The 12,920-nt window shown below is 34.4% G+C and overlaps 1 protein-coding gene across 1 annotated transcript; it reads left to right on the top strand.

The window, feature by feature from the left end:
• Positions 1 to 228: 228 nt before the first annotated feature.
• On the top strand, positions 229 to 2,793 carry LOC113284006 (auxin efflux carrier component 5-like). Its single transcript, XM_026533393.1, has 5 exons — positions 229 to 1,567; positions 1,653 to 1,738; positions 1,823 to 1,980; positions 2,087 to 2,163; positions 2,543 to 2,793. Exons 1-5 carry the CDS (start codon positions 900 to 902, stop codon positions 2,613 to 2,615), a joined length of 1,062 nt encoding a protein of 353 aa, XP_026389178.1. The 5' UTR covers positions 229 to 899; the 3' UTR covers positions 2,616 to 2,793.
• Positions 2,794 to 12,920: the final 10,127 nt, after the last annotated feature.

The raw sequence follows: 12,920 nt of genomic DNA, 5'->3' as shown, positions 1-12,920 counted from the left end.
CAGGGGTAGGGTAACAAACCCATTTCCAATGGCTTCTGACATGTACCATAAGATTATACGGATCCGAAAGAATCGGTAACTGGACGACTGAAATGAGCCACTTAGTACGTGATGATTCTTTGTAATTTGATAACTAGATAAAACTAAGAGCATGGGGATTGCATGTTTAAACTACCTAGCCAGCTCTTATATAAGAAAGCTAAAATAGAAAGAGCATTAAGGGTGCATGCTGTGGGATGTAGTGGTTCCAAATGTCATGCATCACGGCAGCGCTTACAATTAAATTGCAGAGTTCCTGGGCACCCAAGAACCATTACATCTGGAAGATGATGACGACGATGATGATGAAAAACTGATGATGATGATGAAAAACGTAGAAATCCTACTAGTGCTATTAATTACAAAATAAAATCACTACTTTCCTGCGCAACAAGAAAGTACTATTAGAGATGGAGCATGGATGCCTTTCTACCAGGTTGGTAAGGGCAATCAAAGGGTAATTCTAATGAAGTCGAAATTTGTCTACGTTTCAATTTACTGAAAAAAACAAAAAATCCAGAATCTAGGAGTAGGTTTCTTGTACATAACTAGGGTCTTGAACGAAATTAACCTACTCCAGGAGGTGCTCTTACGCGGTATTTACATCAACATGTAGAGCCGTAGACAACAACTCCACTGTTTGATCATTGATGACTATATAAGGCATAGAATCATATACTTTCTAAACGATTGCTTAACTCCAACAAGGTATCTCTATCACCCAAAAGTTATTTTCTTCTATACATACTTGCAGTATATATAAGTTGGTTAAGAAGTTCATAATTGTGCAAATTGTATACCTACCTTCTTCTTCCTCCTCCCATTACATCAACATATTCAAGACTCAAGAGCCTTTAAAAATGATGATCGGAATGACCGATATATACAAGGTTGTAGTTGCGATGACACCCTTATATGTCGCATTAGTTCTAGGCTATGGTTCAGTGAAGTGGTGGAAGATATTTACTCGAGAACAATGCGACGCGATTAATAAATTCGTTTGTTACTTTACTCTACCACTCTTCACTTTCGAGTTCAGTTCTCATGTCGATCCATTCGAATGGAATTACAAATTCATAGCAGCTGATGGGATATCCAAAGTCATTATTGTCATTGTTTTAGTTGCATGGGCTAAGGGGAGTAGTAATGGATGTTTTACTTGGTTAATAACAAGTTTTTCATTATCAACGTTAACTAATTCTTTGGTTGTAGGAGTACCTATGTTAAGAGCCATGTATGGTGACCGTGGAGTTAATCTTGTTGTTCAAAGTTCTGTCTTTCAAGGGATTGTTTGGTTATCTATTCTTTTGTTCGTTTTAGAGTTCCGCAAGGCGAATGATTCTTCGAGTGTAGATGTTGAGTCTCATATGGTAAAAGATTTAGAAGGAAATGACAAAATGGTTTCAGTCACTACAATTACTAGACCTTCATTTTGTTCCATGATGAAGATTGTTTGGGTTAAGCTTATTGTTAATCCTAATGTTTATGCTAGTGTCATTGGCATCATTTGGGCTTTTATCTCTAATAGGTATAACTATTCATCCTGCTTCCAAATTACCACTATTTTGTAGCAAAATTATTCGGAATTTACTAAGATTAGTATGAATTAACAGATGGCATGTCGAGATGCCGGAAATCATCGACGGGTCGGTATTGATTATGTCGAAAGCAGGAATCGGCTCAGCTATGTTCAGTATGGGTAAGGAAGATGAAACACCATATCATCTGTTTTGGTAATTAGCGCATACTGTACTTAATTTAACTAATCTTACTTTGCATGCAGGTCTTTTTACTGCACAACAAGAGAAACTTCTGGCATGTGGAACGAGCTTAACGTTATTCGGTGTGGTTTTAAAGTTTATTGCAGGACCAGCTGCTATGGCTATAGGATGCATAGCGGTTGGCCTGCATGGTGATGTTTTGCGTGTAGCAATTATACAAGTACGCATTTAACTTCCGATGGATCTGTTAAATCTATAATTCTGCTTACTGAATCACTTTTTGTTGATTTCGATTTTCACTGATGAGGTTTATTCCATTACTGCAGGCAGCATTACCACAATCAATCACATCGTTCATCTACGCGAAAGAGTATGGATTGCATGCTGACGTGCTTAGCACTGCGTAAGTAAATTATACTTTTTCTTATTTTGATTAAAAATAACTGAATTTTAAATGAGCAAAGCAACAAAATTGTGGCCGTCGTAAGTCATAACAGAAGATGCTAACTAGGGAAGTTTGTACTATAGTACTTGGTAAAGCCATTTCAGACATTGCTTAAAAAGATCATAAACAAAAAAATTGTCAAAAAAAACAAACAAGAATGATAGGAAACGCGCCCAATTGTTTACCTAGCGTATTTTCAATCGTTCGTTCCTTAACCAAAGTTTGGTAGAGTTGTCTAAACTAAATGACTACTAAACTAGACACCAGGAATAATTCATTTCTGAAGTAATTTTGTGAAGGAAATTCTAATTCTAACATTATACTTTTTGTTTTGTAGGGTGATATTTGGAATGATCGTTTCCCTGCCAGTCTTAATTGTCTACTTCATAGCTCTCGGTTTTTTGAATTGACAAATTTTCTTTTCTCTTGTTACTGGAGGTTTAACCATTTCCAATATTGGTGTTGAGATGTAATATATATGTCATATTAATAATCATACATCAAATGTAACGTGGGCAGTAAAACACCCAATGTTTGTGCTTATTCACATCAACTTAAAGCTTAAATTAACATTTAGCAATTGTTTACCGACGGTTTTTGGGTTATTTTGCATTTCTTCCCTCGTAATACATAATTTGTAAAACTTTTAACGAAATCCATTGCTCAATGAAAAATTTAACACGAAACATGTTGCCTATTCATAAATTATCATTTTGTGAACACGGTACTATAAATTATCAGTCTTACTCTTAGGTTTACTGTGTTTGTGAAAAATTTATTCCAAATCGCTGCCTAAGCCAACAAAGTAACCGTTCATATGTCAGGGTTTGTTCCAGTCGAAATTGAGAAAAACGATTGGTTTTTTACAAGGACAAGAGTGTGAGAGTAATTCTTGGATGGAATTTTTATCCTTTGAAATTTCAATTGATGTTAAAAGATTGTTTTTGCGAAATATGTTCATGAATGTTTCTCGACCAAATTAGTTCTTAAAAAATGGGTCTTCTTTTATATACCCCAAAAATATTAATAGTACCCCTTAATCTACCTGCCCCACAAGTTATCAACCTACCCTAGCAGATCTATCAAGTTAGTATACCCCCTCGGAAACATAAAAACTAACCCATGTACTTTCTGCTTCATGCAAAATTTCAATTCCAATACACACTTTTAAAGAATACATTGGCTATCAATTTCGATGGAGTTTGTTTACAGAAAATAGAAGCCTGGACAATTCTCCGTATAAAAACAGAATTTTTTCGACCGACGTGGTTAATCGGAGCTTCCGGTTGATTCTGGCCCCACCATTCTAAATTCAGCCAATAGAATTTCAAGAAAATCTTTTAGTCCCACAAAATCTTATTTGGCTAATCACATTTTAAAAAATAGTTTCCTAAAATTATTAAATCTTATTTAATCTTAGAAACATATCAAAACAAATATACACGACCTCAACATTACCATAAAACGATTTCATCATGATGAAATAAAATAAAATATGCCATGTTCATCATGATTTCATCGTAAAATTAAATCAATCATATGATTAAAAAAAAATCTAATGTCCATTTACAATTTTTGTAATAAAATCACCTAATTACAGCTCCAAACTACGGATAAAAGAAAATACTTACAATTACACATTCAGTTGGTATTAAATACCTAAAAAAAATTTATGAGAATATACCTGATTCAAAGAACAAATTTAAATCACTGATTAAAAGAAAATACCTGATATGTGAATGGCCCGAATGAATCCAGTGAAAGGTTTGATAATCTTGTACAAATAAAAATAATACAAAATGATTAGGATTATGCATATTTCAACGAATCTGTGGGTAGGACTGTGAACCTCCCGAGCAGGCAAGGGTGAATCATATGAAGCGTAAGGGCGTGATGCTAGAGAAACAAGAAAATACATCTCGATTGCTCGAAAATACGGATGCAGGTATATGCATATTTCAACGAATAAGATCACATAATAAGTTAAGGTCTCATCGTTTTTGTGTTTTTTGTGATTTTTTTCCTAGGGTTTTGCTTCTTATTTCTTAGTTTTTGTATAGAGAACATATCATTTAATGGTTTCAATTTTGGTCTGCAGATATTGGTGTACCTTTTCTCACTATGTTGACGATAGATCAACATGATATGATGGCGTGTAAAAACTTAAGCTAGCCTTCTCCTTTGGAAACATCTCATAGTCCTTTTGGTTTCCCGAAACTGATGATGCAGACACGCAACATATAAATCTGGTAATGTTTTGTTTGTCCGTGTTTGGTTTCAGGAATTTTCCATTATCAGTACTAGAGTCAGGCCAGAAAAAAAAGCTAAAAGTCGATGAGCAATGAGGACAATATAATCCAAGATCAGCAGAAAAAATATGAAGAAATTTTGAAAGAATAAGAGCTGGAATAATTCAAAATTCTGTTGTTGGTATGCTTCTTTCTCTACCCATTTTAACTTTTATATTTAGTTGTAAATTCTATCTTAGGAAATACACGTATGAGCAAGATTAATATTCAATACATGTCTTTTTTGTTTTTGTTTTTCTACAATGTTACGAGTCTTTTTTCTCCTAAAACGTTACGGTTCTTTTGATAATTTACTGCAACTTTGGTTGAGCTTATAAAAGTGGTTGTGAAGTTTTTATGCAGTTTTAATCAAAAAGTAAACACCATGTTTTAATCATGAATCGTTTACGATTTTACTGTGGCACTAAATTCTATTTGTGAATCCTTGGGCAACATTTTGAACTGAGTGACTAAGACTCTACCTGATCACCAAAATGTATTTTAGACTGATCACCAAAATGTATTTTAGACAAGATGGACGCGACATCTTACGGTTTGTTTAACTGTATCATTAGTATACAGACACGTACAAAAGGTGAATTAACTTTATTATTGTGAATTGTATTCCTTATGCTAGCTTTCTCAAACAAAATTGTCTGCTCATGTTGCCATTTTATTTTATAAGTTCTCAATAAGATATGGAAAGGGAAACGCACCAGCAGTAGATTTTGGTTTCTTATACTGCAGTTAAATGGACTTTCACCTTTCAATTTTCTATTGGTGCGTAAACATTTATTCTTCTGTTGGGATCAGAGAAACCAGATGGTGTTGTTTCTCAGCTCAAGGTTAATTGGTAAATTTAGTAACTTTTCCTTGGGTTTTTCAGTCACCTGATTTTATCTATACATATTGCGAACATGCTCAGTAAAGTTGGCAATTTTCATCAAATTGAAAGCCACAATTGCTTACCTTTCTGAGTATAAATTTTCATCAATTTTTATCGTTTAGACTTAAAGTTTAATGTTTCATAATTAAGGTTCTATTTATGATTGGTTTTGCATGTAATGATGACATTATTTTAAGGCCACCGGTGACAACTGAGCACTAAAAATTTGTCTTTCATCGGGTTCAACTTTCATTAAATGCAATGTTTAGATTAATTTATGATATGTGTCAACTCATTTTTCACTTCTTTATTAATTGGTATTCTAAATTCTCCATTGTTTTGTAGATATTAAGGGTGTTCACGTTTGACAAAGGAAGAGTGAAGGGAACAAAAGGACAAAGGTTTTCGAAACGGGAAAGTACCCACTTTTTGTATAATGTTTCATCTTGGATTGCCAGATTGGATTAATAAGTTGAATGAATAAATGTAGTTGGAGGGGAAGGAGCAAATCTCACTTAAATGGTGGCACCAGGCTTAACCACTTAACATAGACACGACAATATTACTAGGAGGTTTGAAAAGAGCTAACCACCTCTAACTGTAAGACTCAGGAAAGAAGTCTTAGATCGTTCTGGAATTGCTGAAAATTCAACGGGTTATTGTCTACGGTGTACGCCAATATTACCAAGATACTGGAAAAAATCTTACCGTAGAAAGAAGTCTTAGGTGCTTCTGAAATCGACGAGAATTCCATCGGTTGCTATCTTAGGTGACCCTGGACCGCTCCTTTTTGTTGTTCATGATTCGGTGCCATTCTGATGGTTTCGGATGTAAACATAGAAGATTTCAGTTAGTAACTACACCTTTGATCAAATATTGATAATTTATCACGATGATTCTCAGAAGGCCGGTATGAAAACCACAAAGAAAGACTTATGGAAAAATATGTGATAACCACGATACGGTTTCAATTTTTTTAATGAAAAATACAAGTGTATCCCACTCTCCCTGGAAATCTAAGATTGCACATCACAAATCAAACACACACCATTATGGTCACCAGAGACGATGAAAATACTGCACTGCATATAATTAATCATACCAGAGTATAAGATATTCAAATATGTATAAGATATTCAAATATACTATGCAGCTAATTTCTCATAACTATTTCTTTTTTCTCCCATTTTGTAGTTTTCTTTTTAATTTGTTTATTAATCATATAGATGTAGTAGGTAAGCGCGCAACAAACAGCGTCGCAAAATTTTCAGGTATATTTTTTCTTTCAATTACTTGAGAAAATATTTTTGGTTTATGTAGAGCAATGAAAAGTCAACAGAAGACCATTAGGTTACGAAATGATTGCTCGATAATTATTTTACCTTGATAAATACCAATGAAATCACACGGCATCTTCGAGATAAAAAAAATTTTAATAGGAAATTTAAATTGGTTGAACGAGATTTTTTTTGCTATTATGATGGATCTAAATTTGCAGGACGCATCTGCTGATGAAGAAAAGACATATAATGAGCGGATGGACCAAAAAAGGCAAGAGTATGTAGAAGAACATATGCATGGCCTCCCAAAATGTAGAGAATATCAATATAATTTTTAAGCTATATGATTTATGTTTTATGTTTTATGAAGCCTAAAGAAGCTAAGTGTCGTGGGTTTTAAAAATTGTTGCACTACAAGCCAATTATTGTTTAACTTCTTTTTTTTCATTAAATATTTTGATAGTTCTTAAGGTCATTTCGATGGTTTTCAAGGTCAAAAGTTCATCAAATCTTTTACTCTTGGCTCCAATAATTCATAAGCAAAAAACAAACCCGTGCGTAGCACGGGTGCGAAGCTATATCAATCATGCATGAATCACATAATTAATGAATAAAAAATATAAAAAAGGCGTTGTCCAATGTTGATTGATGCAGACAATTTTTGCTTGATTGATGCAGACGATTTTTGCTTAGTGATGCAGACGATTAGTATCAGTTGTTTCTGGGTTTGAAGTTTTTCCTATATTCATTTTTGATTTTGTTACAGATGCACGACTGATTTTTGTGTATTGGGGCTATGGTTAGCTAAAAGGAGAAAAAGGTAACAATTTGGATTTTGCTTTTGATTATTTTATTTTTATTTAATATAAGAGGTCACACAAGTATCCAAATCGTTGTTTCCTGTAAACATTACAACTGCAAATTATTTCATTGCTACTACCTAAAAATTTATAGGTGGGGAGTCAAAATTTTGAGACTCTGGCAGTCACCAGGTTAGTTATTTTGTGAGTTTATTTTTGACTCAAGGGGGAGTATCCGACCCAGTGTCATGGCCTTAGCCCAAAATCGATCTACAGTTACTGAGGTAGAGTACACACCTCCTTAACAACGAAAATGGTTTTATTGCTTTCTCTTTATTACTTTTTTTCTTCTTCTGTATCTAATATAAAGTTTGTGTATGCTCCTAACGTGTCAAGTATCTTCCATAGAGTGGTTTGCAACTCAACGTGGTGCTGCTTTTCATTTGTTATCACCATACTGTTATCTTCGGGCACACTTTTGCATTGTCCCTAGCGTGAAAAATCTTGCATATGAGGAATATCGATTGTATTTGGTTTAGTAATACTGACCCAAGAGTAGAACTGGAAATTTGGCCCCTTTGGACTTGGTGAACGAAGGTGAACTAAGACCTGTTAACAATGCTAGCTATATTTGGTAAATAGAATACTTAGCTTCGGCATATTGAATCAGATTTAACTAAAATTTCATTACACAAACTCACTTTGTCAGAACTCAACAAATTAAATCAATCGAACGGACCAAAAAGAGTCCCTATACGAAAATTGACCATCGTGGAAATGAGGTTACTACGCCAAAATGCGATGGCCGACCGAAAAAAGGGACCGAAGTTTGGGAGCGCTTTGGTGGAAATGTGGGGGATGGTTCTTTTATGACAGTTTTGTAACAGTTTTCTGCAATAAATTATGTCAGTGTTGTTTAAGCATAATATATGTGATGCTTATTTTGTAACAAGTAACATTTTTTTACAACAACATTAGCTTTCCGATCCAATTTCATGGAAAGAAAACTAATGGGCATTCAATTTTTGCGATGAAAAATCAAAAGCACAGTTGCAAAAAAACTACATGTTGGCTATGGTTTGTTTGGCTTTTTCTTCATATGGGGCATTTTGTTTGGCTTTTTCTGAATACATAGAAGGACTCTCTTCGATCATCCAATTAAATTAGTATTATTAGTGATGTAAATATTTGTTGTTTCTATGGTTTGTTTCCTTCAAGGAATTTGATAATGTAACCTATAATGTTGTTATTAAGAATGAGAACGGGAAGAATGCTAACCCTCCATAATTTTTTGTGAGGCTTTTTGCTTTATAGGTCACAGGCGTCATGTTACCTTGATTTTATCCCCTCTTCTCTATTTCCATTCTCATTTTGAGGGTACAATATTTTTATACGCTCTTCTAATCAATAAGAAAATTTCATTATCGATCAAGAGAAAAAAGAAAAAACTATATATAGGATGAGAAAAAAAATAAACACATAATGTCAAAAGTATATAATACAAATATCATATTGGAAAAAGAAAATATCATTATAGAAATTGGAGGAAAATAAAATGTCCCATGGGATCTTATAATTCACCAATTCACCAAGATTGAAATATAATAACTCATAAAACACATAACTCATAAAACACCATCCTCCTAAAATAGGCAAGAACATTATGTAACTCATGACCACCCGGAAACTTACGCAATGAAATGTTGAATATCTCTAGGTCAATTTTCACATATAATACACCGGATCATCTTACAACTCACGGGTACACATATAGTCACACAAATTTCACCAATTATTTACACGAGCACAAAATTCCATTAAGCTATGGGTTGACGTTATTTTGACATTTCAATCTTCTTATTTTTTGCGGACCTGTCTCTTTTAATATAATCCACCATATATTTATTGACTTTATTGGCACATATATAATTATTTTTATTTATTTAGACGCAATAAATGAAGGAATTATGGGTTAAGATAATGATCATTTTTAAATTACAGCATCCTGGCAAAGGAAAAGAAAAAGAAAAATTATCATGGAAATAAATAAGTGAAAGAGGACACAATCCATCCAATGTGAAATAAACCAATGGAATAATTATCTCCAAATGCACATTAGATAAAAAAAAATTATGGTCTTTGTATGTACGATTTTTACTACAAATATTAGGTTCTTCTAAATGATTTTATTTTTTCAGACAATTGTAATTCTTAATTCTGAAAGATGTTGATGTAAATTTTAGTGAAAATTGGTTTTATGAAAATAATTTGAAACTATAAGTTATGATTATGTAAGCCAATTACTAATGGTTTTTATTGACACTTGGTAATTGGTATCCAAGCATGCTGTTTTTTGGAGTTACGAGCTTATTATATTTTTTTAATTTTTTAATAAATTTTTTAGTTTTTACTGAAATCAGTTTTGAAACATGATTCAATATCTCATAAACAAGGAACAGATCCGTGCATCGCACGAGTGAAAAACTAATATTTCTTTAAAATCAAGAAAAAAACAAGTGTTAGCATAATCATAATGGTGAATCGCTCTTAAAATCTCAATCTGATCTTTTTAAAATAACAGAAAGGAATTACAAGTGGATATCACCTAATGGTGTCCTTCAAAGAAGAGTAGTCAAATCAATCGAGGGACGATTTTCAACTCATGTAAACAATACTGCAGTGCCTGTTGGTGTTTGTAGAGGGATTGACGTTCATCCTAAATGGCATCAAAAGCACCAGGTGCTACAAACATGTTCACGAATTTTTGGTCATTCATAGCGAAAGATCAATACCCAGTGCTGCCACCAACTTTTCCGCGCTGTCACGTCCACCGTCGGAAAAAGGGTATAGAGCAAGAAGAAGAATTAAAACACAGCATTTAATCCATGGTTTCAATTCATGGACACATATGATCACTCTGAAAACCTAATTTAAATGAATTAAGACATCGATCTAACCTAATCTCACCAACATTTCAAAAACCAAATATATTATGAACGCGCAGTTGATGGATATGGAAACTAATTGGGGGATATAGCTACATGACAAAATAGGGATCCTAATATCAAATCTGGGTCACCCCTTATATAATTATTTTTTAATTCCTAATCTAGCCCTCCCTAGTCATGTTTAGTGGTTAATAATAATTAGTAAAATTTTAAGTATTTTTGGGAATAGATTTGTGTGTATTTTTGTTTGAATTTGTGTGAGTGAGGTGAGAGTAGAAGGAGGGAAAATTATTTTTGGGTGGAAACTTTTTTGTGAAAATGGAAGATGATTGTGAGGAGAGAATTGCAGTTGCTGAATCTTTAGCTCAACTACAACAACAATCATATCTTCAATCTTCGGTTAATGATAACAACTCACAACTGGAGTTATATGATGAACCAACACCTTTGGATCATGATTTTCGTGAGCATGAAGTGTTTTTTGAAGAACTAACCCAAGAAAATAAACATGTTCAACATACAAGCAACCCCAACACACAGGTAATGCTGCTAAGAGGTCGAAAATTTGATATATTTTTTTTTGAAACCGCCATTTTCTCTCTGAAAAAATTTGGTTCCGGCATATACCCGTAGTATGAATACCACGCCGGCACCAGCAGAACCGGCACGGTATTCATACTATTTCCATGCTGGCGAAAAATATCCCCCACTTTGAAACAGTTTCCGGCGTTGCCTTCAACCAAAACAACCATGCCGGCACGCAGTTAACTTTTTACCTACCACCGAATATTCCCTGGAGTATTCAAACTGGCATGGTTCTCTTCTAACTTTCCATGCCGGTACCACAAGAAAAACATCCAGGAGTTAATTGAATTTTGAACATAGGTACCAACGTGGTATAAAAGTTATCGAGCACGCCGGCACTAAATCCCGACATGATTTGAAAATTAAGTACCATGCCGGAAATGGCTACCGGCTTGGGACCTTACATATTCAAGAATGCTGGTACCACTAAAAAAACATCTAGAAATTAGTCACTTTGGTAGTAGTTTTCCGGCGCCATGTTCCGGATTCGATCCTTGTGGATCGTGCATGCCGGTATTATCTTTTTCGGCATTAATCTTCATTAAAATACAATGCCGGTGGTTTTTAAAATTAGGTCCTCTTTTTCAAGTTTATTTACGAAATGACGGAACATTATTCTTGAAGGCCGACACTTGTTTCTGGCTTTGGTTATTTTGGCGGAAGTGTCGTCGAGCATGCCGGAACTAGTATAGTAATTTCATTTTTTTGTGAAATAATTCATTTTTTTTTCATTCATTCCTTAGATTGTTCCCTACATTGATCCAACAAATTCCAAACCGCTTGGTTCTGATACGTCCGAATACTATAAAATACCTCTGGTATGTTACCAAACAATACTTTTCACCTAGTCTTTAAAACTTTACGTGGAGATTGCTTGTAATGAACCTTATCAACGTTCAGATTATCGTTTGGGCAATTGCTTGGGAAACCTTATCAACCCTCCATTGTTGTCCTCGTGTAGGGAATAAAATCTCCAGAGGAAGCAATTTCTTGGGCAAAAGAGATGGCACTTAAACACATGTATGTGTTGGTGAGGAATACCCAACGTTCAGATTATCGTTTTGAGATGGTTTGCGAGAGAAGTGGGAAATACAATAAGAAGGATAGCCATAAGAGAAAGTGTTACGTATATCCAAAGAAGACTAATATGGTATACAAGACTCGTACGAGGAAGGATGATTGCCCATTTAATCTTGTATTTTATTTAAGAGACAAAGAAATCAATGAAAAGGAATGGAATTGTACGGTGTGGTTTGGCCGTGATAACCACCGGGATCCGAAAGATTTTGTTGGCCACTCCCTAATTGCGAAGCTAAAACCTCATGAATTCGATGATGTAAAGATAATGACCAAAGCATGTATCAAACCACGAGTGATTCTCAGAGGCTTCAAGGAAAAGGATAAGACGAACGTTTCTTCTCTAAGTACAATATATAGCGCGCAAGCAACTATTAGAAGGGTGGAATGGGAAGGGAGGACCGTTATGCAAGAATTTGAGAAGATAGCTTGGGATCACAACTACACGTGTATCATTAAAAGAGAACCGGACAACAAGCCACTTCAAATATTCATTGCGCATCCTTTGCTTTCACAATTGGCTCATACATGTTGTGGTGTTCTTATGATGGATTGCACCTACAAGACAAACAAATAGAACATGTCGTTGTTCAACATCGTGGGGAAAACATCGGACAAGGTATCATTCACATTGGCTTGGTGTTTAATCGAAAACGAGAGGGATTACAATTATCATTGGGCATTACGACAATTGAAATTATTGTTCCTGGATAATCAATTTCCGAGGGTCATCATAACCGAACAAGATGACGCACTAATGAATGCTATATCCGACGTATTTCCGGATGCACAAAATTTCCTATGTACGTATCATATAAGTCAAAATGTGACAAAACATTGTCATGCTTTGT

The sequence above is a fragment of the Papaver somniferum genome, chromosome 5, assembly GCF_003573695.1.
Source record: "Papaver somniferum cultivar HN1 chromosome 5, ASM357369v1, whole genome shotgun sequence".
Lineage (NCBI taxonomy): Eukaryota > Viridiplantae > Streptophyta > Magnoliopsida > Ranunculales > Papaveraceae > Papaver > Papaver somniferum.
Note: the sequence above shows the minus strand (reverse complement) of the source record. Positions and strands in the feature narration are given on the sequence as shown.